This window comes from Tenrec ecaudatus, chromosome 16, assembly GCF_050624435.1.
Source record: "Tenrec ecaudatus isolate mTenEca1 chromosome 16, mTenEca1.hap1, whole genome shotgun sequence".
Lineage (NCBI taxonomy): Eukaryota > Metazoa > Chordata > Mammalia > Afrosoricida > Tenrecidae > Tenrec > Tenrec ecaudatus.
Genome location: NC_134545.1, coordinates 87,129,021 through 87,156,862, shown reverse-complemented (window position 1 = coordinate 87,156,862; position 27,842 = coordinate 87,129,021). Strand labels below are relative to the sequence as shown.

General features: G+C 54.5%; 2 protein-coding genes across 5 annotated transcripts; one reads left to right on the top strand and one right to left on the bottom strand.

The window, feature by feature from the left end:
• Positions 1–10: 10 nt before the first annotated feature.
• Positions 11–27,665, bottom strand: SLC68A1 (solute carrier family 68 member 1). Of its 4 annotated transcripts, none has more exons than XM_075534863.1 (10): positions 27,532–27,665; positions 24,859–24,964; positions 6,036–6,279; positions 5,609–5,691; positions 4,615–5,070; positions 4,339–4,447; positions 3,651–3,747; positions 2,831–3,002; positions 2,555–2,748; positions 11–684 (listed from the first exon to the last, which is right to left on the bottom strand). In XM_075534863.1, the coding sequence occupies exons 3-10, from the start codon at positions 6,201–6,203 to the stop codon at positions 422–424; spliced, it is 1,542 nt and encodes a 513-aa protein (XP_075390978.1). In that variant the 5' UTR covers positions 6,204–6,279; positions 24,859–24,964; positions 27,532–27,665; the 3' UTR covers positions 11–421. The 4 variants fall into 4 exon arrangements, with proteins under 4 accessions (XP_075390978.1, XP_075390979.1, XP_075390980.1 ...); XM_075534864.1 differs by lacking the exon at positions 27,532–27,665 and adding an exon at positions 26,750–26,931; XM_075534866.1 differs by having other exon boundaries at positions 12–684; positions 4,615–4,812.
• Positions 26,296–27,376, top strand: C16H10orf95 (chromosome 16 C10orf95 homolog). The gene is made up of 2 exons (XM_075534868.1): positions 26,296–26,402; positions 26,622–27,376. The coding sequence occupies exon 2, from the start codon at positions 26,678–26,680 to the stop codon at positions 27,326–27,328; it is 651 nt and encodes a 216-aa protein (XP_075390983.1). The 5' UTR covers positions 26,296–26,402; positions 26,622–26,677; the 3' UTR covers positions 27,329–27,376.
• Positions 27,666–27,842: the final 177 nt, after the last annotated feature.

Here is a 27,842-nt window from a genome sequence, read left to right as displayed (position 1 = left end):
ACAGAGCACAGAGCCGAGGTATAGAAACGACAGCTGTATTCAGTCTTTATGAAATGGACCTCTTCAGAGGCCGGTGGGGGAGCCCTGTGGTAGCTGCTGCAGGCCTGACAGAACCACAGAGGAGGGGTGGGGGGCCTAGGGACCAAAAGTGGTTCCTGAGCCCATAGGGCAGCCAGGTGGCAGGGCAGGCTCCCATGCCCCACAGTGATCCCATGAGCACCACAGGGCAGCCCCCAGCCCTTCTTAGTCCCATTCTTTCCTCCTGTCCCCCAGGGGGGAAACAGGTCCCTGAGACATACACCCAGCCCTCCTCCAGCTGGGCCAGTCAAGTCACGCAGAACTCGACCCTTGGTTAGCGGAGGAGCATGAGCTCTGCCGTCTGCCTTCAGACTGCTCCTCCCTACGCAGCCTTGCTCATTTCTCACACTGTCTTGACATCCAGGCCCTGGGCCTGTGACAGGTGCTGGCGCTGGGCTTTCACCGTGTGCAGGTGTCTCCCGTGCAGCGTGAACTGGGACCAGGTGAACAGCTGCAGCAGCGCACAGGTGATGGGCACCAACACCAGCAGGTAGAAGCAGCCCTGCCGCAGCGTCGGGGCCTGCGCTGGGGGTGGGGCTGGGGGCTCTGGCCAAGGCAGGGCACTCCCCACGGGCGCCAGAGGAGACTGCTGGAAGAGATCGTGACCTAGGACGAGAACACAGGAGACACGTGGTCAACCTGGCTCACCTCTGGAGTCCACAGTGGGACATTTCAAATGGGCCATGTACCTGTCTAAACCACAGCTCCTGGTTTCCTCCCAATCTGCTCCTGCCCCATGCACCTCAGTGAATGGGACCTTCATCTGCCTTCATCGACTTAGGCCAAAACCTCAAAATTGCCCAAGATCCTCAGTACCCCTCCTCATCGGTCGCTCCTTCCCTAATCTCTCAAAACATACCAAATCACCCACTTCATTCCAGCTCTGTTGCCACCACCGGGACCCCGCCTCCATCGCCCTTGCCATGGCCTGGAGGTCAGCCCTCTGGCTGGCCCCACACAGGCTTCAACAGGTCCATTCTCCATGCAGCAGCCAGAAGGAGCGTTACAATGTGAACCAGACTTTTGGGCTCTGAAGGTGAGGGGGCTACCCCTTAAACTACTGCCCTGGGGCCATCTTTAAACCAGAAACCAAAAGTCCCCTGAAGTTTCCTGAAAACCAAACAATCACTTAGCAACCTAATAGAAAAAAATCTGCCTTGAGCATTATGCTATTTTCAGATCTAGATGGGGTAGTTGGCACAGTGGTTAAGTCCGTGGTTGCTAACCCAAAGGTTGGTAGTTCAGACCCACCGGATGCTTCTGAGGAGAAAGATTGACTAGAAATGCTCTACTCTGGGCTTAGTTTCTTATTTGGGACCAAATTGGCAACAGCAACTAGAAAGATGAGCTTGGAACGTTGAGAGAGAGTGAATTTATATTTGCTGGGAGAGAACAAGTCAGGAGGATGAGCGGGTGCCGCCACACGGAGACTGATCAATTGCTCTGGATTACGCTGTAGAAAGGGATGAACTGACCTATGTCTTGCTCTGCGTAGCCCCCACAACAACAAAGAGTCTATCCGTGCCCGGCCATCGAGCTGACTCCAGCTGATCCGACAGGTCCTGGTGGAATGGACCCACTGGGTTTCTGAGCCACACATCTTCCCAGAAGCAGACTCAGATCTTTCTCCGAGCAGCAGGTGCCGAGTTCAAACTGCTGACCTTTTAGTTAGCAGCTCATCACTTAACCCACTGTGATACCAGGGTGCCAAATAAAACCACGAACCTGTTTCTTTAACCCAAAGCTCTACCACACTCCCCTGCTGAAGCCAGACCCTCCCGGCACTGTCCTTCGCTGAGAACGAAGTCGAAGCCCTGCCTTGATCTGCCAGGCTCTCTCCTCTTCTCCAGACTTGTCTCCTGACCACTCCTGATACCGTGGGCCCTGGCACTTGCTGTCTCCACCATCTGGGGCTCCTCAAGGTCAGTTCCAGACCAACGCTGTCGCCTGCGTTGCTTTCTGGGAGACATCTTCTCTGACAGCACTCCATCATCCCACTGGCTCACATCGTGTTTTAATCAGAGCTCTTATCCCTCCTCCATAGCTCTGCTCATGCTCTGGTATTTTCTGCGTGGCTATTTATTGCAAGCAAGCCCTACAACATCCAATCCTCCTTCTCCTGACTCCCCAAACCCACCCAATTCTTTCTAGCTCCACTACCAGCCCCTACGCCGGTGAAGGCCTTGCCTACCTCATTGTAACTCCCCAAGCCCTCGGAGCAGCACCTGGCAGACAAGGCGTTCTGCATAAGCATGACCAATGAGACAATGGAAGGGATGGGAGAAGCTAAGATCCACTCCCCTCTACCTGCATGGGAGGGGTGTTAGCCTAGGATGGCCCTGGCCCAGCCTCAGTCAGACAGTTGCCATTCTCTCCCTCACTGGGCCTGGAGTTTAGGCGCACAGCTGGTACCCTGGGTAAACCGGAGCCCCTGAAGCCTCAAGAGCCCCTCGCCAGCCCCCAGGACCCTCCTCACCTGTGTAAAAGCAGAGCAGCCAGGTGCCCAGCAGCGGGGCAAAGGTCTGGCCTGGTTTGGTCACCAGGGCAACCATGCCAAAGAGAAGTGCGGAGGCCGCCTGCTTGCGACGGTTCAGCACCAGGTCCTCGTCCACCAGATCCGTGACCACGAGGGTCAGCAGCTTACAGGTGCCCTCAGTGAAGACACGGTTACTGGCAGTGGTGAGAAGAGGGGTCGAGAGTGACACGGGTAAGGGTAGGGCAGAGGAGGTGGGGGCAGAGGGGGCGGGCGTACCTAGCAATGAAGAAGCAGAGCAGGCCCGGGCGGTCAGGGCCAGCCAACAGCATGAGGAGACTGAGGCCCAGCTTGAGCAGGAAGAGGCCACGCACCACCGTGTAGACCCCCCAGCGCCGGCACAGGGGCAGGAAGTAGAGGTTGTTGAGATGGGGTGCCACATAGGAGATGCCTGGGGAGAAGGGACCCAGGCTCAGGGGAGGGGCACGGCCATGACTTATCAATGTCGGACCCATCCAAATCACCGTTGGCGTGCAGCGGACCCGGGCCTGCGACACCCAGTGCTGTGCTCACCACTCGCCACTCACTCCTGTTCTTGTCTGTCCGTTCAGTTGCATGGGTTTTTTTTGTTTTGTTTTGTTTTTACCATTTTTCCTCTGCTGGGTTGTTGTTTTGTTTTTTTTTTAGTTCTATTGACCTATAATTCCTACCCCATACAAGTCAATGGTCTGAACTGATAAAAGAGTTGCGCACCCATCACTTTTGATATAATCCTCGCACCCCTTGATCCCCGTGTGAGAGGAGGCAGAGGCCCCTCAGCGGCAGACCCTAGGCCACCCTGGGAAGGACCCAGACCAGGCACACCCAGGTTCCCCGGAGAGCAACTCTCACCTGTTAACCAGCACTTCCCCCCTACCTGTCCTCTGGGGGTGGCACCATTGCCAAGACGCCAGTCCCTACCCCACCTCCCCGACCGCCACACACGACAGGCTCCCACCCCTGCCCTCTGACACCTGGCCGCCTGCATCCACACAGGTGGCGAGGGGACCTGAGGTACGAGCTCTGTCCTTGCAGCCTGTGCGTAAGCACACCCACTCACCCAGCAGGAAGGAGCCTGTGGACAGGGAGATGTGGTCTGACAGAAGGTGCTCCAAGAAGAGAGGGAAGAAGTTGCTGTTGAAATGGCAGTGGAAGACCTGGAACCCAACAGGGCCGTGAGGGGGCGGAGCACTAGAGCCAGCGCCTGAAGTTCACAGTCCACGGGGTGGGGGTGGGGGCACACGTCCCCATGTCCCTAGAGGTGGAACATGCCAAAACCACCCCCACCCCCCGCCTGGGGGTCGATCTTTACAAAAAGTTAGCTGGGATTAGACTGTTCATTGAAGTGATTGAGTTGTATCTTTTTAATGAAAAACACAATAATTTGGTGACATGAAGACATTCTAAATTCGGGGACCTTAAATTCCTCGCCTCTTTTAGGTGTGGCACTTTGGGGTTTTTTGGTTTGTTTTCATTGCCACACAGTCCCCAAATAAGGCACATCACCCTCATCTGCTCACTTCACTGGCAAGGACAAGCTGCCCAGAGAGGCTGCGACCTGCCGTGGATTCACAGAAGCTCCAACCAATGGTGCTGGAATTCAACCTCGGACCTGCCTGGCCTGGGCTTTGAATTATGGGGAGGCCTCACAAGAGACCCCGAACAGGTCACCCAGCTCTTGAGGAAACTGCCCCCTTGACCCAGATGTCCCCCAGCTATCCTGGGGGAGAAGGTGCTGCTACCCGTACCTGCACCAGGTCCATGCCCACGAACCACAGGAAGTTCCGGTGGCGTGCCAACTGCCGGAGGTACTGGCCCAGGGTGACTCCACCCGCTTCCTGCTCCTCTCCACAAGGGCTGTCCACAGGACCGGAGGGAGTCAGCACTGCCGCAGGCTGGGCCAGGGCTGTCCCCCAGGTGGGGTAGCCACCCGCCCCGCCAGGGGACCCAGTGTAGTCAGCCTCCAGAGAGTGCGGGGGTGGGGTGGGGTGGAGAACCCTGTAGAACCAGGGCTGGCCACTCACCCGCTGTCCACAGCCAGCGCTGAACACCCTGGCTCCCTGCTGCCAGCCATCTCCACGCGCCTCCTCAGGAGCCGTGTGGCCCCCACAAAGCCCAGCCCAGAGGCAGCGGCCAGTGCCACACAGAAAGCGCGGAAGGAGGAGAAGTCCTCCTTGTTCCAGAAGGCATAGGAGGCAAAGACGGAGAGGGAGCCCGCGGCGCTGAAGAGGGAGCAGTAGAAGTTGAGGTGGGTGCGGTCGTGGGCAGAGAGGGCCAGGTCAGCCAGCAAGGCGTGATGGTGCAGGTCCACGAGGGTCAGGAAGCCGTCGTACAGGCACAGGCACAGCAAGAACTGCAGGCCAGCTGGGGCCCAGGGCACCCAGAATGCCAGGAACGACAGTGCCAGCAGCGGCCCATGCCAGCCCAGTGCCCGCACCCGTGCCAGCACCACGGCCCTCGCGGAGAGCCCGGCACCTAACCTGCCAGGGAGAGGGGTGCTGCTGGGAGATGCCCTTCAGCCTTGGCAGGCCCCAGCCCCTGGCGCCCAACCCCTGGGCCCCAGAGGAGGATGGAGGGGCCCAGATGTGGGACTCACCCCAGACCAGGGCCTCCAATCTAGTTAGTGCCATTCCAGTGGGCACTCGCTCCCCCACCTCCCACCTCTGCCTCATTCTCTTCTCCTACAGGCTGCCAGTGCTGTTGCCCCGAGTGGCAGGGGACCCACATCTCAGGGTGGGGGCACTGATGGGATGCAGGGGGGGCAGGCAGAGAAGCTGCAAGCAGCAGCAAGGGGGTGCTCGCAGACAAAGCTCATCCCAAGTGGCGGACCAGCCAAGCGGGGGTCTGTCTCTTCCGCCAGGACAGCAAGGCAAGGGTTCATGAAGGCTATTTCTCCAACCAGACAGAGCAGGGCAGGGATGGCTGAAGATGGCACACCTATCTCCCGCCCCAGCCCCCACCATGGGCAGGAGAGGGTGGGACAGGAAGCGAAGTGGCCCCGAGCACGTGCGCACACACCAGGGCTGGGAGCTGAGGAACTGTCGGTCACTGAGCCAGCCGAAGAGGGGGTCATTGAGGCTGTTCCAGACGAGAAACACGGCCTGCAGGTGGGGGGGACAGGTGAGCTCCAGGTGACCTCATTTTCCGTCTGTTCAACACCCATCACAGATGGCCCCCTGCTTGCTTGCCTGCAAACGCTGGCTGTCCGTCTCTGTGCTGAAACCCCCTCCCCCAGCCACTGCCCCTGACTCCTCCAGGCGCCCCCTGCTAGATAGCATAACTACCCATGAGACTCCGGAGCAGTGCCAGGCTCGCAGCTGGTCCAGTACCTGTTGAGAAATCCATACCCACCCCCACACCCCAGCCTCCACCTCCACCCCTCACCCAGCGAGGCACAGGGACAACCTGGGCAGGGTCCAGCACCTGCCATCCGTCCAGGCCCTACCTCTCCAGCCCAGAAGGCTGCTTTGTTGATCTTGTACACAGACACGAAGGTGTCCACGTAGTAGAGCAGGTACACATTGTGCAGGGCGGAGATAAAGAGGGCCAGGGAACCATAGACCACGGCTGTCGGCAGGCCCAGCAACCAGGCCTGGGGCCAGGCCAGCCCCATGGCTGCCAGCCCCAGCCCCAGCCTCAGCAGCACGGAGCGGGGCTCATGGTCACGGGTCCTCTCGCCATCCTTGTCCCTGGAGGAGGAGGAGCCAGTGAGCAGCGGGGACCAGAGCCAGCCCTACACGGTACAAGAACTTCGTTCCACTGAGCGCGTGAGCAAGCAAGTCTGGACACAAAACAAAGCCGGGATTCACCCATGAGTTATCTCTGGAACGGCGCCCAGCTCGATGCCCGGGAGTAGCCCGGCCAAACCGATAAAGCCCGGGCGAAAGGAGGCAGGGAACCCAGCCACGGCTGAGCCAGGGGCCACGAGCCAGCACTGACCGTTGGTGCTCCTCTCTGGTGGCACCACAGGACTCCAGGCTCTGGCCTTGGCAGCCCGGGTTGGAGCACACACTGTGCCCACAGCATAACCCTGGCCAGCTGCTTCACCAGCCTCAGGTTCCTCTTCAGCACCGAGCAAGAGGGGGGTCATGTACTCAGCAGAGGAGTCTCAGGATTAAATTAAATGTCCCTGCTCAACACACAGCTGTGGTGGCGTCACCATCCCTTTCACAAAACCCCACAAAATTTGTAGCACTCAGTATGATTTAATACCAGAAACGTCAAGCTCAGAGACGTTAAGTGACTTACTCAACGTCACCTAGTAAAAAAGAAAAAGATTAGGTTTGAGTCCAGGCCCATGTCCCTTGAAAGCCTGTTCTGCCTTTGGGTCTCCATCGCCGGGGAGAGAGGGGAGACACAGGACAATGGCTACTCCTTGGTCCAGCAGAGTGGGACCAGGATCCCCCATGGTGGGGGGGGGGCACCTTGGTGCTCAAATTCCACCTTAACAAAATAGCCCCAAAGAGAAGTGGTGAGATGTCTGTGGGAGCAATGTTTACAGGCAGGCAGAGAGTTGGCCACTGTCCACGGGCACAACAAAGGGACTGGCTCAGCCAGCTCCGTGGTCTTCAGAAAGGCAGCGAGGGGCTGACCCATGGGTACCAACCCCCCACGGCAAGAGAAATGCAAGGACACATGCCGTGAAGAGAGGCGAGCAAAGGGCAGTGTGGGGAGCTGGCTCCCAACCAGTCCAACCTGTGCTCAAAGGCGGATAGGCAGGGCCGACCGTGGGTGAGAAAAACAAAAAAGTCTGATGGTGACAGGGGCATCACTTCTCAAACTGTACTGTGCTACCTGGGGACTGTGCCCACGTGTAAGTTGACTCAGGTGGTCAGGGACCTCCGGCAGGCTCCCAGGTGACGGGAGGGCCGTGAGTGGGACACTCAGCCTGTTCTCGCTTCTTACCAATGCAAAACTGTTTTTATTGTTGCGTTTTCACAAAAACAATTCCCATGTGTGCTGAAGGAAGCAATGGGGGCTTCCTTCCCCCACACGCCTTGTTGGGGGTTGCACAGGCATCTCACCCCCCAACCCATCCGAAAAGCAATGTGTGCACTGTGCAGGTGACCCAATTTGAGAATCGCCCAAGTCGAGATGGGGTCACGTGGATTCAGGTGGGCCCTGATCCGGTGAACGGGGTCAGTACACCAACGGGGACATTTGGACACAAGGACGACGCACAGAGTGTAGATGGTCACATGCAGGAGGCAGAGTGCAGTGATGAGCCAAGGGGCCCATGAATTGCTGGCGGACAGCAAAAGCTAGGACGCAACTAGGAAAGACCCTTCCCTAGTCCAGAGGGTCTCAACCTTCCTCAGGCCGCGACCCTTTAACACAGTTCCTCAGTTGTGACTCCCCCCTCACCATAACATTATTTTCATTGCTGATTCATCACTGTCAGTTTGCTGCTGTTAGGAATCGGGCGACCCCTGTGAAAGGGTCCTTCGACCCCCAAAGGGGTCGCAACCGAGAACTGCTGCCCTAGACCTTTCGGAGAGCAAGACCCTGCAGGGACCCTGAGCTCAGACTTCTAGCCTCCAAGACAGGGGGTAAAAGAAGAGACCTGTGTTGCTTTAAGCCACTCCGTGTGTGATACTGCTCACAACTGTCCTAGAAGTGCTTGCGGCAGTTCTTCAAAGACCCCCGGAGCTCCCATTCCAAGCCCACCCTCGAGCTCCTTTACATGAACGCACAGGTGCGCCTGCCAAAACTCGTATCCCACCACCGTCCAGCCTTGGAGAGTCCACCGGCAACTCCTTGTCCCATGACCCAGCTGCCATGGCTCCAGCTGCTGCAGCCTCTGCACAATCTGGCCACCGTGGGCCCAGTGCAGCCTGGTCTGGATAGATCTTTGTCCCTGCTGCTTGCTTCCTCCCACCTCACCTCAACCTCACCCATCTTTCCGGAGCCACCAGTGCCCAGGAGGCCCTCCCTAGCTCCTCAGACGCCCCACTGACCCCTCCCTGCACTTGTACCTTCCATGGCTGAAACTCCCACCTCCCCCATCCAGACCTGACTGTGGGACTTTTAATGCAGGTCCTGGGTCTGCCTTCTTCTCCCTATTGACCATTCTTGCTGTGGGAGTGACGAGTCTGACCGAGTGTCTGAGCTCCGGAGGACAAGGAGGGACTCTCGCTGGGGTCTCAGTTCATTTATCCCAGAGATAGGCACCCCCCATGTGCCAGGAGCTCTGGTGCCACCGTGGATTACGAGTTTGGCTGCTACTCGCAAGGTCAGCAATTTAAACCACCACTGCCCTGAGGGAGAAAGATGAGGCTTTTTACTCCGGTGAAGAGTCACAGTCTCAGCAACAGACGGAGGAAGTGCTGCTCTGTCCTACAGGGTAGCTATGACTTGGAATGGACTCGATGGCAGTGGGTTTATCCAGTGCCAACCTTGGGCAAGTCTATGCCTAGCAGGTGGTGGAATTTGAGAAGCAGCTTGCCAGTCACCTAAAATCTGACCAGTAGCTCTGCAGGAATGTCCCCGGGCCTTCCAGTGGGGCCTTTGATTTTCTGAAGGCCACGTGCAACCAGGAAGGTCTTCTCTCCTTCCCTGCCCCACCCCCAGCTTTATTGAGGTCATAACTGACATGCAATAAGCTGCACCTAGTCCAAGTGTCCGTCTGGTAAGTCCTATTGTACGTATTATGCCCCTGTGAGACAATCACCACTGAGCCGATGGCCCCTCTGCTGGTCTGAGTCAGGGTGGGAAGATGACCCAACCGGAGCCAGGTCTTAGAAGTCCCGACTAGTTACTGGCTGTGTGACCTGGGGCAATTTTCATAACCTCTCTTTGCCTCAGTTTTCTTCATCGGTTCTATGAGCCCATAACCCTATCTACTTCACAAGATTGCCGCTAGCAGTCAATGAGGAAATACCCTAAGTCTGGTAAGGGCGCTAGGTGCTTACCAGCTTTAGTCATCACGACCACTGAACCTCTCAAGATCTCCAAATGGAGAAGACCCCCCTAGCCAGCACACGGGCTGGCGGCGGACGGAACAAGACAGCATTTAAAGGGCTTTGGGGCGGTATGCTCAGCGCACACCTAGGGTTACTGTCTTTTTATATAATCATTTTATTGGGGGCTCATACAACTCATCACAATCCATACATACATCAATTGGTGTTACTGTCTTTATCCCACATCATTTGTTTAAGGCTTCTGGCAAGATCTGTCCGAATGACCAGGACCCCACCCTGCCTCAACTCTGAAGCCTTCCTGGCTGGTGCCCAGATACTCTGAGGCCAGCCTGCCCTGGGAGTTGGTGGAGGCAGATGCTCCACGAAAGGCCACCAGTGGGCTCCCTTGGTGGTTGTTAAGTGCCACCCAGTGAGTCAGTTCCTACTCTTCTTTCAGGGACTGGTTCCTCCCTCTGACACAGCTGAAGTGCCCAGACAAGGAAGCCTAGCCCAGTGCCTGGCACATGGAATTGCTCCAGTCGGCTCTTCCATGGGATTATGAATTAGAGCGGGGTAGGAGCAAGGGAATAACCTGGAAGCCAGGCCCCTCTCTCAGGTCAGGGGCTCCCAGAAAGAGAATCGGGGAGTCAGAAGAGCACTGCTACATTTTGGTACCGCCTGCAAATGTGAGCTCTTGAGCTGACAATCAGCAGCCTCTAGCTTGGGGCGGGGTGGAGGAGGGTAACTCTAGCAGTCTGTCTCCTGCGTGCCTCCTTCAACCAGAGAACAAGGTGTTCTCCCACTAGCCCTCCCCACTTCCAGTCTACCCCGCAGGGACCAGCAGCACCCCCTCTCTCAGGGCAAAGGGCTGCAGGCCACATCAGCCCAGTTGCATAACCCAGCGGGCAATCCCACTACCTGCAACCAACTCCACCCACTCCTTGGCATTTTGCTAGAGAGCTTGCCTGGCAGCCCCCAGAGCTTATGCACACCCTCTCCCTCGCCCCACTGCCTTAGGGACAGCCTCCTGCTATGTGGTTTCAGCCAGTCACTCCCACTACCCGAATCTCAATCTTATCTGCAAAACTGGGACAATGATAATGCCAACCAGAGGGCTGGCAGGGGCCAGAATGCACAAGGGAGCAAAAGGACCCAGCAGAGGGCCAGTACTTAGAAGACCCGCAGGACACTGTCGCCAGTAAGCTTTTCCCTGCCTTAGTTTTGTTACCTGCATTTCTGTCACTGTCCCTGAAATCCAAGACTGAAGTGGTCTCTTCAGAACCCCGAGCCGGGGCCTCTTGCTGCCTGAGACAGCCTCGCCTCTCATCACTGGGCAGTCCACAGACGTTTAACAACGCCCTCTCCACACCTCCGCTCACAAGGCTCCTTCCACCTGACACCCAGATACTAGTTCTCAGGCACTGAAGGTGCGGCTGGCTTGCCCGCCATCATCATGGACCCACCCCCACTTTACATAGAAACCCAGGGTAAATAAACAGCCCAAAGTCATTCGCCGGAGCCAAGATTCCAACAGGTGTTTTTGACTTTAAAAAATCTCAGCATGGCAAAAAATGAGCTGATACCAAGGGCTCAAGTAGTAAGCAAACGTTTTGAGAATGATGATGGCAACAAACATGCTTGACACAATGGATGGATGGATGGATGGATGGATGGATGGATGGATGGATGGATGGATGGATAGTGATAAGAGTTGTATGAGCCCCCAATAAAATGATGCAAAAAAAAAATCTCAGCAGGGTTTTTTACATTTCACCATAGCCCCTGCTACTCTCAACAACCTTTCAAAGCCTGCCCATGCAGGGTCAAGTTCAGCGTCCAGGTGTCTGAGTAGACCGGGTCAGGTATTCCTGCTCACCTCTTTGGATTTCTCAGGGCCTGCGAGAGCAATCCGGAGCAATAGTGGCCTTGTGGTTAACAGAGAGATCAACAGTTGAAACCCACCAGCCACTCGGCAAAAAGATGAGACTTTCTGTTCCGGTAAAGATCTACAGCCTCGGAGACCCAATGGGGCAGTTCTACAGGGTCACTGAGTCAGAATCAAGCCCAAGGCGGGAGAGCAAGTACCAAGAGTCCAGCGCTTCCCTTACAAGCTTCTCAAAAGTACACCCACCCAGATGTCTAGCTCCTCGCCCACCAGACTCCTCCCCATCCAGGCACTGCCCAGGGTTTGGATTGTCCCTAAAAGGGCCAGGTGGCTCCAGCCCTATGACACCAGCTGCAGCCACAGGAAAATTATCCCCAGCTCCCATGTGCACCTGCTCTGAGCTCTGCCCAGCTGCGGCCATCCGGGAAAGAGGCAAGCCACCAGGGCCCCCCTCCAGGGCCCTCCTTGGGAGGCCTTTTATGTCCCACTGAATAAAACATGTGAAGACAAGGCAACAGGTGTACACTGAGGGATACCGATTAAAACCCAAACCCCCGCTTGTTAAGCTTTTACCATGTGCCCAGCAGAGTGGGCCACCCCCACCCCCGCGGGTGTGAAGAATCAAATCTGTTTGGAAGGGGCATCCTGGCAGGGTGGGAAAACTCTCCCTGCTTCACCCCATCAGGTCCCGCGAGATAAAGGGGCTGGGAAGGTAAAAAATGAAAAAAACAACTCCCTAATTTCTGAACCGACCCAGACGGGAAGAGAGGGGGTGGAGACTGGATGGGTTTGCGGGAAATCAAGAATGCCATAGCGGCCCTGGGAGCTCACTAGGGGCATCGGGAGCAGGGTGGGTTCTGCCTCAGCTTCCCTTGAGATGAGTCAAAGGCGCGGGGAGGGGGAGGTGTTAATGCACGTTATCACAAACTGGCTCCCGGGCTTCATTCCAACACCTGTGCCGTGGAGAAAGCGAGTGCGCGCCCTGCCTCCACTCCCTGCAGTCCTCGTGGGTATCCGATGCACAAGGAAACGGAACCGTCCACTACCTTACGCAAATGTGGGGCGTGTCCTCTCTCAGCCCGCGGCGCGCGGTGTTTCCCCTCCAACACCCCAGAGAGCTGTTAGGCTCACCTGCCGCCTGACAGCACGGTCGAGCCCAGCGCGGGGCAGTCTCTACCCCAGCTCCGTCCTCAGCCTGGAAATGAACTTGCGCGGTGGAGCGTGTGTTTGTGGGTCTGTCTCGTCCTCCCTCTCCCTTTGCTACAAAATCGATGGAAGGTCAGCGGCTCTCCCCCGGGGCTCCCCCCACGGGGCTCCCCGCCCGTCCCCGGAGTTGGGGATCAATCCAGGAGCTTGCTCAATAGCTGGCGCTGAAGCCCGTGTGGTGCGTCTCCATCCCGGGGACACACGAACACCCCGTGCGGACCTGTCCCATCACACGGAGGGCCCCGCCCGCCACAGACCAATTAAGCCTTTACACCCGAATCTCCCCGCGTGGGCCCAGCATTCGTGGTTTTTTTTTTAGAACCTCCCGCCCCCAAGTGATTCTACGCCAATGGGGCCACAATCCATTATGTTAATGCTGGGGCCTCGGCCCCCCCAGGGATCCCTATCCGAAAAGATTCCACCCTCGCTCTCTGAGTCCAAGCTTCCTTCTCCCACTCGGAGCCGAAGGACTCCCTCCACCCCAAACAGGCACACCTCGGGAACCCCGCAGACAGCCCCCGGGGACTCCCGGCGCTGGGAGCTGGGAGCACGCCCATGCCCTTACGTCTGTCTTTGGGGCCTGGCCGACGCCGCGTCCCGCCCGCTCCAGCCCCCGAGTCCCCGCCGCCGCCAGCAAGCCCTCACCGCAGTCCTCGCAGCCGAGCGGAATCCCGCGGCTGCCCCGAGCCAGGTGCGTGCCAGTGCGCCTGCGCGCAGCCCGCGGGCTCCTCCCCTCGCTCCGCCCCCTCCGCCCCGCTCAGCGATTGGCTCCCCGCTGCTCCCCAGGGCTGCAGTGCAGCAGGTGACCCGCCTGAGCCTGCCGCCACCATTTTTGTCACGGGCAGCTGCCCTCGGTGGCCGACTGACTCACCACCCTCTTTCACTTCGAGGGAGGCGCAATGCCATTTCCGTTTAAGTCAACAGAAAAGTTAAATTTCAGAAAATGGAGAGCTCAGCACCTGCTCCGAGCCCAGGTCTGACCAGATGCACAGCTGAGGCTGATACGGAAATAGCCGTGTGGTTGCGTGATCTGGGGTTCCCTGACGCTGGATCGTGAGCCCTCAATGGGGGCTGTGGGCACCAGGGCTCGACACAGCAGCCAAAGGAGCCAGATCTGAAGGCAGCCCAGCCTCCGGATGCTACTAACTGTTGAGGTGGCGCCCCAGCTCCTAACAACTCGATAGGACTGGGGAGACCCGCCCCCGGGGTCGTCAGACCCTGTCCTTCTGCAGTGGAGCAATTGGCAGGTTCAAACTGCTGACCTTCAGTTTAGCAGCTGAGTGCTTAAACAGTGCATCAGCAGGCTTTACTTACTGCCGCCGAGTTGATGCCGACTCAGAGCGACCCTATGGGAAAGGTTCGAACTGCCCGTCAGTTTCCTAAAACGGTATCTGTTTACGGGAGTAGAAAGTCGTACCTTCTTCTGGTGAGTCAGCTGGTGTTTTCAAACTGTTGACGGTGCAGACTGCAGCCCAACGTATAACCACTACACCGCCAGGGCCCCTTCCTCTCATGAACAGGGATGATAAAACACAAGGACTATAGAGCTCTTGCTATGTGCTTCTGACTCCCCAAACAGTCTGCTCTTCCATGGCCGCCACACTTACCCCTGCCCTGACCCCCAAAAGGTTTGTTTTACTTAGCCACCTCTGTGGAGGATGTCCCATGATAGTCCATGTCTTCTACTGACCTGTAAACTTGCCACCCTGGGTAGATTATCTGGGTAGGCACACACCCTGAGTTGCCTCAGTTTCCTGACCCTGAGACAGAGGGTAAGGAATATGACCTCTGTCTTCTGGGGAGCCTGGGACTCAATCTTCTAGCTCCACCGTGTCTTTTTTTAGCCTTTTATGGGCCTGGGAAGCAGGGACAAGAACTTGGTGAGCTGTTGACCCCTTATGCTCTTGCCCCTGCTAGTCCTCTCTCCAAAGCCTTCACTTTAAATGACAAAGGACCCGCCTGCAGCGAATGGGCCAACAGAGGAACCCCAGTGTCCAGGGCTTCTAGCCAATTCTGAGGAGCTGCTAGCATCCAACTCTGCAAAAGCGCGACTCCCTCCTCCCGTCACTCCAATCTCTCCTTCCCAGGCAGGTCCTCGTCTCCTGACCTATGCCCCACAAGCCCTCACATCTAGAAGGAATGAGATCATGTCCCCCAAAATACAGGTTGTAAATCCAACCCAACATGGCGGCCTCAGCCAAGAAGTACAGCTGGTCCCAGGGGAACCCCAACAACCATTGAGACTGGAGTCTGGGGACCCCTGCCAGAGGGAACAGTAGGACTGTTAGAAAAACCTAAATTCTCAAGGTGTTCAAATTGTTACTGAAGTTATTGACCAAAATTATGAAGAAGTTAACCAGAAAAAAAGCATGGCAGGGTGGAAAAACCTCAAGAGCAGTGCGGTTTGACAAGACCTGAGGCACACTTAGAAATGTACGGGAAAGGATCGGGCAAGTAAATTAATTCCAAAAAAGCCATACTAAAAAGACCCCGAGTCCTGTGTGTGTCATGAGGGCTAAACAATGCCATTTGGTGTCAGCTTTTTATGGACCGACTGCCAGGTTCCTTCTCCAGGAGCAGAGCTTCTGAGTTTGCACAATGATGTAAACTGTCTACACGATTCAACCGGTTTGACATCAAACCAACGGTGGACAATGACTGGCAGCATTTTGAAATCTCAATTACCAAAACGGAAGGGGGAGATGAAGTGAAGTCTAGAGGAGACACTCTAGGTAACAAATTTCATTCAGCTTTATTAACCCCCCAATTTTTCCCTCTAACTAAAGCTTTCAAAATATCTAGAGCGAAAAGATACTTTCCCACCCTTACAGAGAAAACTGACCATGAAAAGATTTGGTGGAGAGACGAAACTCCCGTTTGGCATCAGGGTTTGCGAACAGCCCAAAGGAAGTGGCTGTTGTTTGTTGCTAGAGGGTAAGGAGAGGCCAGAGGCACCTGTCCAGCAAAGGTAGCCAAGGGAAGGAAGAACTTTCCACATTCCCTTAACAAGAACTCCATCCCCGCTTCTAACCACCCAAAGGGAGGGCCGATTTCTTTGTCTTCTCAGGTGAGAGAACGAACGCAAATGAAGCTCTCTTCAGCGAGTGCCCTGGAAGAAAGAGTTGACAACCCCGATATCCTGACAGAAGGGGACAGAAAGATCCCCAGAGACCTTGCCTCCAGGATGACATTGATGATCGTGAGAAAAGCAACTGTCGCCTTTCTATGACAGAGGGCTGTTTTCGACCACAGCTTCTGTGGCCAGAACCCCATCAGAGCGGAACAGTGCACGCAGGCTCTCACCGCTCTCGGACACCCAAAGGTGGGCGGCGACTGGACGCGAAGCCAGCCGAGTTCCAACAGACTGTTTTCAGATTACGGACCTGCAGCCGCAATTGATGCTGACAGGTGATTGGAATATTCCAAATTCGGTGTAACCCCTTATCCGTATAATGAAACCTTGTATGATTGATCCTTAATTAGAAACCATTTGCAGGGATTTAAGAGAAACATCTCATAGATATAAAACAGCTAAAGGAGGAGATCTTCAAAAAAATTGATGCAAATGATGGGGGTCGGAGAGGAGACCCAAAGCCCATCAGTAGGCAATTGGACATTCCTTCACAGAAGGGTTACAAGGAAGAAATGAGTCAGCCAGGGTGCAGCATAGCACCAGTGTCTGTGGACAACTGGACACTCCCTCAGAGAGAAGAAACGAGTCAGCGGGCAGCATAGCACCAGTGTCTGTGGACAACTGGACACTCCCTCGCAGAGAAGAAACGAGTCAGCGGGCAGCATAGCACTGATGGAACACACAACATTCTAGTTCTTGACTGCCTCCTCCCGTACACGCCCCCCCACATCACCACCACAGTTCTACCTTTCTAGAACAAAACACGTACGCTGGTACAGATAAGAGCTCTCCACGTGGACTCCGGGACAGATAACCCCTCAGGAACAGGGACAGTAGGTACCATGAGGGTGAGGGAAGGGGGGTGGGGGAGAAGGGGGAGAAATGGGAAACTGTCTGCAATGTTCAAAGAAAATGTTTGGAAAACAATGGCAACATATGTACAACTGAGTTTGATACAATTGATGTATGGATTGTTGTAAGAGCTGTAAGAGCCCCCAGTAAAAGGATTATTTTTTTTAAATCCCCTAACACAGACGCAATAAACCAATTGGTAGATGCTTTATTGCACAGCCTCGGCTCTGGACTAACTGGTTTTTGGTTGTTTATTTTTATTTTTGGATTAACTGCTTTCATCACCATTTCGGTCTTTGTAACTGCTCACCACATCTCCAGAAAGCTTTGGCATGTGGAGGGGAGTCAGACCGCTTATGCGGCCTTATGTAATACACAGGGGGGGGGTTGTGGTCCATGGATGGACTGGATAGGGACACAATGCCCCTAAATCCTCCATGCTCATCAGTAGGGGTCTGGAAAGCCAACTCTGTTGGGGGAAGACCCTCAGGGTCATGAGATACAAATGAGTCATACTACATTCTCAAGGCTAAACACAGTCCCTCCAATTACTACCCCCCCCCAATTAAAGACTGTCATGAAGGAGCTACCATCTAATATGAATCATTTGTGTTCGGCTACTTCACAATGCCTAAAGGTTTTCTGTAGATAAAAACAATCAGGTTCTATAGCCAACCCACCAAAAGTACAGCATGCGCCTGGAGAGGGCTCAGTGTGTGTGTGTGTAGGGGGGGGGGGGTTTGAGGTCAACTAGCACTAGGTCAAGGTGATGACTCCCTCATTGCTCATCTACTGTTATTCGTGTATGAAATCACCCACTGACTTTGTACTAGGTTTGCTGTATGACTCACATGCCTTATGAACGGTCTGTAAGCCCCACTATATACTATATCCATTGGAAATTACATTTACTCTCTCAGCCCTGACACGGGACAAGGAGCCCCTAGACCCCACTGTCTGTGTTTTTCATATTTTCCACAAACGCAAAGTCGCTCCTGAGGACCTATTTGAGTGTTGGGAACCCCCCTCACCCCAACACCTCCGGTTATCATTGCCCCATTTGGGAATGGGTCGTCTGTGTTACGTTATCGGCAGGAACAGGATAGGGTATGTTTTGAGTCAATCTTACAACAGGGGTGTCAAACTGGCAGCCCAAGAGCCACATGCGGCCCCCTGAGGAAATTTTTTTGTGGCCCATGATGCTCTGAAATAAAATGAAAATAGAAAAATTTGTTATGAAGAAAATAGCACTTAGGGGAGATTGTTACATTTTATTTCAGAGCATGGTAGGCCACAAAAAATTACCTTGGGGGCCTCATGCAGCCCTGGGGCCGCCAGTTTGATACCCCTGTCCTACAAAATAAAGAAGTTTGAGAAGGCAGAGATTGAGAGGCCGAGCCACGGGGCCATCTCCCAGGTACCAGAGGCTGAAGAGGCACAGGCCTCCCCCCTCCAGCTGATAGAGAAGACCTGACTCTAGAGCTCACAGCCTGACTTCTAGCTTCCTACACCTGGGAAATGTCTGTTGAAAGCACTCCTTGAGCTGTTTCTATTATAGCGCCACTAGAGAGCATGAAAGGTGCCCATGTCTCCCTTGCCCTGTGCCTTGCCCTCATGGGTGCTTTCCTGACTAGAAAGCGTAGGAGGCAGAACCCCCTCCCCCAGCAGCAGGACTCAGTTCCCTCCCTTCAGTCTCTCTTCTCACCACCTCGGCTCCCAGCCACACACACATGGCACCCTCTCTCGTCTAGACTCGAAGTAGCTGCTGAAACCTTTCCTGCCCCAGGAAGCCCTCCCTCACTGGAAGGTGGTATGGACTACATTGAAGTCGGCCTCCCTGTGCCCTCCATAAATTTGCTACAGTCAACCTGCCTGTCCCTCTGGCCAGTGTGCCTTTGTTTCAAAGCAAACCCCTGAGTCCTTACTGCGCCTGCCCGGAGTGTTCAGAGCAGTCCATGGAGCTGGAGCAAGGTGATCAAGTGACCAAACTGAATGTGACCCATCAGGAAAGGCTTTGGGCTTTGTGCCCATGGTTACACCGGATGGTGTTTCTGAGGCCCCACACCTCTCTGATTTTATAAACAATAGAACCTGTTGCCTTTTGTGTTAGCCCCAGGGGCTGATCTTGTTGATGGTCTCCAGTTTCTTGGGCTGGTTGCCAGGCACCGGGTTAACTGGGCCGTTCCATGGGATGCTCTATCACCTGCTGGATTCCGTGGGTCAAATAGGAAGGCGCACACATTCTCCTTCAACGTTCCCTGAAGCTCACCTCCCACCTCCCGGACTTCCTCAGGCCCTGTCACCGGATACTCCCAGTGCTTTCTAAAGAGCTGGTCCCTGCCAGGCTCCATCTTCAATGCACTCTTCAGTGGTCCAGTCACTCTTTCATGCCAGACCACAGACAGCATGGGGTAAGGGTGACTTCAAAAACAAGATTGCTACCCTCAGCCCCAGGGCTCGGTTCATTCCGCCAGGCTTCTATGTTAACTACTGCCTTTGGCTTCGTGACCACCTGCACAACTCCATCCTCCAGCCTGAAATAAAACCAGGGGCTGCCCAGCTCCTAGGATGTCCTATCTGAACGCACCGTCCCACAGACTCCGACACGGTTACCTTGACCTCCACGCAGGCAGCCAAGCCAGAAACATGCCCATGATGACCTCCAGTCCTACTGGCACCCACACAGCCTGATGAGATCAAGCCAGGTAAATCTCACTGCCCGCCCTTTCCATCTGAAATCCTGTTTGATCGGTTTTGCGGAGCGAATGCGAGGGCCTCCTCCATGACTGGCTTCCGGCTTCTCTCCAACCTGCCTTTCATTTTGCCCTTGAGTGAGCGTCCACAAGCACAGATATGATTGATTACAAGGCTTCCTGATCAAAACCAATGCGAAGCATCCAGTCAGAGAAGTCCTAGAACTCAAGCACTAAAAAGTGATTACTGTGAAAATGCCTCATGACATGGATGGAATCGAGGCCCTTATGACGCATGAAATTGGCCGATCTCAAAAGGATGGATATCAATGAGACCACGATTGGCAAATGATCAGGAGAAGGTTTTCATAGAAAAAGAAACAGACGTTGATGGTTATCAGGGGTGGGAGAGGAGGGGAAGGGACGTCATCCTTGGCCAGGGCAGGGTCGACAATTTTTTGAGATAGAAGAGCCAATACAGTCCCTCAACAATTTTTAAATTATTCTAGAGCCATAGATACATTTTTTTACAAGCAAATGAAGTCAACACTATCTGAATAGTCTTTACCTTTTTTTTCAATTTTACTTCAGAGCCATCTGTATATATTGAGAGAGCTGCCAATAGCTCTGGAGCGTTTGCTGACCCCTGGAAGAAGACAGACAGGTGTCGACTTGAGTGAAGGAGAAGATACTGTGCATCTTAAAAAAAAAAACCTCCCTCTTGTAGTAAACAAGGCAAGCCATTGGGAGGCTTGGTAAGTTGTTGAATTAGGGAAATGAGGATCTGATCTATAAATCTTTTTTCTTAACAGCTTCCTTATAATCCCAGCAGGAACTCCAAAGGCCCTGACTTTGAGTTACGAAATGAAAATGCCAAGAAGGCCGTGGAGATAAATGAAAAAGAAATCAGTGGGAAAGTCATCCTCACAAGCCACATAGAGAAAAAAGTTGAACGGCCGGCTGGGTTAAAGCAGAAGCGGGAGCAGCTGAAACAGTACAGAATTAGTCCACATAACATCGGCAGTTCAAACCCCTCAGTCACTCCACAGGAGAAACATGGCGCTTTCTACTCCTAAGCTCACGGGGGGCAGTTCTGCCCAGCTGTGGGGCCACTATGAGTCAGCGTTGACTCGATGACCAAAGAGAAGGGAGATGGATCTTTATCTTAAAAACTTGGATGACACCATTGATGAAGTTGAGGAACGAGTTTCCCCTTTTGAGTCAATCGGTGCTGAAGGAGAGAAGCCAAGGGTCTGGCTTTGCTTCTTATCTTGGGAACAGGCAACCAAAGCATCGCGAAGATGAGTGGCTAACAGTGCGCTCCAAGCCCTGGCTGTCGGCCTGGCCCAGAGGACAGGCGAAAGGCTCACCTGCCCAACCGCTGGATGTAACCGGTAACGCTTCTGGCCAAGGCCATCTGAAATCAATTTCCGCCCACAGCTGATGCTCCTCTGTGCCCCAGGCTTTCATATTGCACACCTAACCCAGCAGCACACACACAGCGCAGTCCACGCTGGCGGCAAAGCCTCCTGGCTTCAGACGTCCAGGAAACGTCAAGTGCTACATACTCCTCTGAGCCTTCACCATCTAACTTCAACTGGTCAGGCTTGGCCCGCCTGTGGCCTCCCTGCTGCCTCAGAGACTCGGGTCAGAGTGCCTGGACCGCTGGGTTGGTGGCACCTAACAAGGGCTGCCAGCTGCCAGCCTGGAGGTATTCCCGCAGCCACATAGCAGTTAGCGCCTCAGACTGCGGTACCCCGTGAATATGCCTCCAGCGCCTGCGACCCCCATCTTAGGGTGAACAGCCTCGGCACACCCCACAGCCTGCAGCCCAGAAGCAAGAGGGCTCCACGCGGTTGCAGTGCCCCAAACAGATGCTGGGCAGACCTTGGTCCCAGTTCATGCAAACACTGCACGCAAACCTAGCTGGGAAGATGATCAGGCTGAGCTGCGGCACAGGCCCGGGTTCTTCAGCTGGCTCGGCTCCGAGGGGGATGAAGCTCAGCACATTCACCAAGAAAGCAGCTGCCCGGCCACCATTGCTGCTACTACCCCACAGTCCAGGGGACAAAGACTCAGGGGCCACATAACTCCTCCTGGATTTCAGGCCCAGGGTGAAGACTTCCTATCTTGCCCTACGGACTCTACATCCGGAACCACACCCTGCCGACACCGAGGTCTTTGTATCAGGCCAGCTGTGAAATGTTTCAGAAGGTCTTGAAGACATCAATCTATTTCCTCCATCTGCCGCCACCAGGCACTGCTTAGTTTTCTTTGTAATCCCTGTTGTGCGCTTTGATTTTCTTCCCCCCAGAAATTAGTTTTATTTAATGTACTCAGTTTAAGGTTCTCAGTAAAGGGGGGAAAGTCTATGATTTAAACAAAAAGCAAAACCGAAACGTCTTGCACCGCCCGATTGTCTCCACCTCCAGGACTGAAGCTGGGTCCTGAGGATCCAACCTCTCTTCCTGCCCCTCCGCTGCTTCTGGTTTCCATCTGTCTGAAATAGAGTCAGACTCTCCATCCAACAGGAGAGGAAACACCTGGGCCTGACTCCCATTGGTCCCAAACCAGGTCCCATGGCAACCTCCAACCAATCACTGTCTCCGTGGATTAGAAGCGCTGACTGATTGAGGCCCAAGTCAGACACACGTGAAGGTTGGATGGACAGTAACTTGCCCAGAACCACTTTTCTGACAATGTGTCCTGTAGGAGCCAATATCATAAAAACCACCCCTGGGAGCTGTTGTTTTTAGAGGTAAAGGAAGAAACTCACTGCTGATCCTTAGTTTCTCATTTTGTGCTGAGAATCAGGGGCCCTCAGCAAACGAGCACCAAGGACCAAATGCCTATCGAAATTCAAGCCCTTTGGGCATGGACCTGAGCATCCCTTTCAACTCTGCCTGCTCCTCCCACCCAGGTGCCAACATTTTCCCCAGGGTGATCAGGTGTAGAGACTGGTTAGTCCTTTGGGGTCCAAAATTAAGCTCCAGGCAATTCACCAATCTGCTTCAGCCTCCTCTGATGCTGTGATGGAGAGAAGGGGAGGAGTGAAGTTGTATGTCAGATGGGGGAAGATAGCATTAATTCCCTATTTCTGCATTAACAAGAGTGGCTTAAAACAATCCAACGCCTTATTTTACAGCTCCGGAGTCAAAAGTCCAAAGTGCATCTATCTCAATGGCTAAAATCCAAGTGTTAATGAAGACCGAGTTCCTTTCTGCAGGCTCTAGTGGAGAATCTATTTCCTTAAAAAATTATTTTTGTGATTTGGATGAATATTTATCAAGCAATTCATGCACATTTTGTTTTGTGACAAAGACTTTAATCTCCGCAAGCTCTCCTGAAGCTTCCTCATGGTGTTTACCGGTTCTTAGCCCTTCCCAACAGCTGAGCTTAGTCCTGGGCCTTTCGGATCTTGCAAGGTTAATTGTCTTATGGAATGGACGCCTCTCAGGTGTTATCATTCACCTCCCTGGCCCCCCTGTGCTTTGGCTGAAAGTTGAGGTTCTAGCCTTGAAGGGCAGCTGAGGGCCAGAGCCTCGGTGGTTCCGCCAGTGTCCAGCACAACAAGCAAACTTAGTCTTTTCTGATGTTGAGTTTTGGGCCATCTTTTGCTCCCTATCCAGCATCAGCATCTCCTATTTGTTAAAAGGGGCATAAAAGGAAAGCGGACCCAGCTCTTGGGTTCCAATTCACAGGTCTTATTAAAGTTAATGACCTGCCTGGGTGTTCATAATGGAATGGGAGTAAAGGGGGCAGAGTGAGGGAGATTGGAGGACAGAGTACAAAGAGAATAGCCGGACAAAAGGGAGAGCTAGAGCCAGGAAGAGACAGAGGGACGGACATAGGGCCACCCCAGAAGGTGAAGTCAGAGAGTGAGAACAAAGGAATCCCGTGTTATAAACTTTGGGACAGAACTAAATGATCATGTCTACAAGGAGCCCACGCTTCCCACCCGGCTGTGGCACCAGCAGAGCCTAGAAGAGAGGGGTCGAAGGTGGAGTCATGTTATGCTCTGTGGGGATGGAGAAGGAGTGAGAGATGCTGGCTATGGCTGAGAACCATAGTGGTACTGCTGGGCCCTTTACTATTGCGACCCCTTTCTGAGCAGTTCACAGTGGGAGCCCAGCACCCTCTAGTCCTGGGCTCCGGGTCTGGAGACTTGGCTTTGCACTAACTGTTTCCTGGCCATTTTCTTCTCCTTGAGATTGTCCACGTTCCTGACCCATGGTGGCCTTCCACCTTCAAAGACAGCAATCGTTGGTCAAATCTTTTTCACATCAAGCGACTCCACTCTTCCACCTCCTCTTCCACAATTAAGAACTTTGTTTTAAGGTCTCCCATTTAAATAATCTCTTTTTAAGCAAGCTAATTAATAACAGTTCTGTTTGCAAATTCAGCCCTCCCTCACCAGGGAACATAGTACATTCATTGGGGATAAGGACGTGAGTATCCCGGGTGTGGGGAAACAGATTTCTCCCAAGTCGTCTCCCCCAAATATGTTAGATTTAGGATACTTCTTGCAGCTAATGACAAAAATTACTTCCCTTGAGGCAATCGCTGCCAGACTGCTGTCTTGCCCTGCCACAGGGGTGGGCCTGCTTCCTGCTGCTGGGGACTATTTCTCCCTGAGGCTTACATCAGCTTGGTTCCTGTAGGTGGGGTTTACACCCTACTGCTAATGGTTCTTATGGGGATCCAGAGAACAGATCAAACCAGTTCCAGGACATCCAAACTTAGGCTGCCATTCTGTACCTAGGATCCGCCCATCTTGCCACATGTATACCCCAATCCCTATTGCGTGGACACCCCTAGATCACCCCTTCCATTACTGTACTACCTATAGCACAACCCCTTCCTGTGATGTACATCTTCACCTGTAACTAGGGGGCTTGCGTGTTGCCAGAGAATATAACAGCCTTGGTTAGCATTAAAGACTCTCTTTCTCCATGTGGACCAAGCTGGGCTGAGGTGAGCATGCTACCATGAAATGTGTCTGACTCCATTATTTCAATCTCTCTTCTATCTCTCATGCTCTCTATAACTTTACTAAAACCTTTACTTATTATCGCTGTACAATTGCGCCTAACGGACCCGCGATGATGTGTTAGGGGCTGGCTTCCCCTGGCCCCCCGGGGACATTATTCTGCTTGCGACAGGAAGCGACTTTCAGTAGTTGGGCACAGCCCTTAGAGTGGGTGGAAGGAGAGGCTTCCTTTTTGGAAGTGGAGCTACCAGGTAGAGGGTGTTTGCACGATTCTACATGAAGCCCTGGCTAAGGCCCGCGCCCAGCTCATGCAGGTGCCCTCACTAAACCACTGGTCCAAGTCAGACTTGGGTGCTATCGGTTAGGAGCAAAGCAACATGACATCATCGAGATGAGTGTAGCAGGCCTTCCAAAGGGGAGCTGGGCTTTATGGGAGAAGGTGAGGATGAGGAACTTGCTTGAATCACCAGGGGAAGGGGGGAGGGAGAGAAAGCCTTTAGGCAGCTGGGTGAGGAGATCCCTTTGTCATTCAGCAACTACCAGCCACCCCAAAGGTGGGTTTCAGCCAGAGGGGACTGGTGCTCAGGGGACACTAACCGATTCTTACCCTATGTTGATGATACGATCTTTTTCACTTCTCCAGAGTGACTTCTTGGCTTGAATTCTGTGGCATCAGTTGGATTGGGTTCAAATCCCACCGTCCCACTTGCAGGCTGTGAGATCCGAGGAAAGTGGATTAAAGCTCTCTGAGCCTGTGTGGCTCCTTCGCTATGATATGAGGATATGAGGATGGCATCACCACTTACTTCACATGCCTACTAAGAACTAGCCCCCTTGTGACATTGTAGAGCTGAAGGAGCGTGAGAAAGTCTAACACTGTCACCATGAGTCCGAGACAAGCGACAAATCCTAGTGGCACAATGGTTGAGTGCTCAGCAGCTATAACCAAAATATCAGTCTAAACTCCAGCTGCTCCATGGGTGAAACTAACTGGCCATCTGCTGCCATGAAGATCCCACCGTGGGACACTCTATGGGACACTTGTACTCTGTCCTAAAAGGTCACTGAGGAGCCCTGGTGATGTAGTGGGCTACAGACTGTGCTGCTTAACCACAAGGTCAGCAGTTCAAACCCACCAGCTGCTCTGAGGGGAAAAAATGAGGCTGTCTTCTCTTGTTAAGATGTTAAGGTTATGGATTGTGATAAGAGTTGTATGAGTCCCTAATAAAATGTAAAAAAAGAAAAGAAAATGATTAGGGCAAAGAGTGTACAGATGTACTGTATACAATTGATGTATGTATATGTATGGATTGTGATAAGTTGTATGAGCCCCTAATAAAACGTTTAAAAAAAAAAGATGTTAAGGTTCTCAGAAACCCAAAGGGGCAGTTCTACTCTATCCTATAGGGTTGCTATGAGTTAGAATGGACTCCCCGACAATGAGTTGATAGGGTCACGACGCGTCAAAGCTCGATGGCACAAAACACCATAATGGACCAACTCTAAGGCAAACAGCTTCCAAATCCCCAAACCCACTGTCCTGGAGTTAATTCCAAATCATAGTGACCATATAGGACTGAGTAAAACTGCCCCATTGTGTTTCTCAGGCTGCAGAGCTTCAGGGAAGCTGACAGACACAATTTTCTCCTGTGTAAAAGGTGGGGTTGAACCACGTCTTTTGGTTAGCAGCCAAGAACTTGCCCCGGCACCCCCAGGGTAAGCAGGTAAAGAGGAGATACCATGAGTACTTTCTTCCTGGTTTGATGTGACACTGCGGTTACTCATAAACAACCTGATTCTGTGCCTGGTGTGTAGGCTTCGCTCCAATGTTAGGGTCAACTTCCCATCTACAGGGACTGGGAGTCTGGGGGGCGGGGTGGTGAGGACCATTAGGACATGTATGTTGTGAGGAGGCCCCAGACCTCAACTTTTAGGGTGGGGCTGGAGTGACTGGCAGATTCATCCGGGTTGACACAGGCTGGCTGGCCCCTGGCCAACTCAACGTGTTTCCCTTAGCCTAGTAACAGGGAGGTGTGGCTTTGGCCTGGCATGGAGGGGGACAGTTCAACAAGTAGCTGAGAGCAACCCAGTTCTGGAATCCTCTGGCCATCCCCAATACTGAGGACCAGCTCCTCAGGCTGTAGGAGACCCGTAAGTGGAGAGCGACCTGGGAAGAGCATATTAGATCTTTCGTCCTTATTACTTCCTGGGAGCATGGGATTGGGCCCAGCTAGCACAAGAGAGAAGGCCTAATTTAGGAGTCCCCAAAGGCCTTGAAGTAGGGATGGGCCCCTACCATCAACCAGGGGTGGCGGAGATAGGGTGTGGGGAACAGGGGGTGAAGAACAAGGACTGTGCCCACTCCCGCAGCTCTAGACCAAGACGAGGCCTCACCAAAGAAAACGCCCTGGGCCTGGGCTCGGACCATGTATTCCTATAGCTGCTTGCTGCCGGAGGAGGGCCTCTGGCCTTCTCTGCAGCCCCTCGCCTACACCTACCTGCCCAGCCCTCTGCTGCTGCCCCCGATCCAGGCCCACAACTTCTGCAGCAGACCCCCCGGCCTGAGCGCAGGTGAATGGGCGACCCCGCGCGAGTACCACTGCTTCTATGGCCCCAGCGCGCCCCTGCCGCTCGCGCCGCCCTACTGGGCTTTCCCACCGGCCCTAGCCATGGCTCCGAGCCCGCTGTTGCCCGCGACCGGCTACGCGGGGCCGGGGCCACCACCCCCCGCGGCGAGGGAGGGCGAGGGCGAGGGCTGGGCGCCGTGGCCCGACGGCGACAGCCTGCAGGCGGAGCTGCGCTGGGGCCGCGTGGAGGAGCGCGCGCTGGACCCGCGCCACCCGCTGCCCGACTACGTGCGCCGGGAGCTGCGGCGCGCGTACGGCACGTACCCGCGCGCCGACGTGCGCGTCACCTACCGCGGCGGCGAGTTCCTGATTCAGGCCGCGCCGCGCGTGCGCGAGCCCGAGGTGCGCGTGGAGAGGCGCGTGCTGCGCCGGCCGGCCAGCGGCAGCAGCGACTCGGCGCGGGAAGCCGCGGGCCGCGGCCGCGGGAAGAAGAGGAAAGGCCTGGGCTGAGGGTCCCCGAGGGCCTGGCGCCCGGCCCGGGGGAGCACGCGCGCCGCTTCCCGTCTCCCCCGCGCGCCCCCCGCGCGCCCCCCGCGCGCCCCCCGCGCGCCCCGCGCGCGCCCCGCGCGCGCCCCGCGCGCGCCCCGCGCGCGCCGCCAGCCCTGGGGCATGGGAGCCTCGCCCGCGAGTGAGGCCCCGAATGCAACTCTCACCCGTCTTTGTGCCTGGTTTTGTACCAAGACCGTGGCGCTGCCAGCCGCCCCTTCTTGCGCTTCCTTGATTTCTCCACCTTGATCCTGGATGATGGGAGAAAGGCGAGAAGGCCTGGAGAGTCAGTCGTCTGGGGATTTGGTTCCTTTCCATCCAGACTGGCTTTGAAAGCCCGCATGTGGGCCAGAATCTTTGCTTAGCCCCATTCTCTCCCCCTGGCACGTTGTTCTCCCCAGAACCCCCTCCCCCAGTCCTAACTTTCCATTTCTTACTCTTTCCCCCAGCCAAGCTCAGGGCCTGTGGTCCACCTGCT

Coding starts and splice junctions, on each gene's coding strand:
- SLC68A1 (XM_075534863.1), bottom strand. CDS start 6,203: ATGGGGCTGGCCTGGCCCCAGGCCTGGTTGCTGGGCCTGCCGACAGCC. Junction 5,692..6,035: donor CAGCCTTCTGGGCTGGAGAG/GTAGGGCCTGGA, acceptor CCCCACCTGCAG/GCCGTGTTTCTCGTCTGGAA. Junction 2,749..2,830: donor CTCTGCTTCTTCATTGCTAG/GTACGCCCGCCC, acceptor CACCACTGCCAG/TAACCGTGTCTTCACTGAGG.
- C16H10orf95 (XM_075534868.1), top strand. CDS start 26,678: ATGTATTCCTATAGCTGCTTGCTGCCGGAGGAGGGCCTCTGGCCTTCT.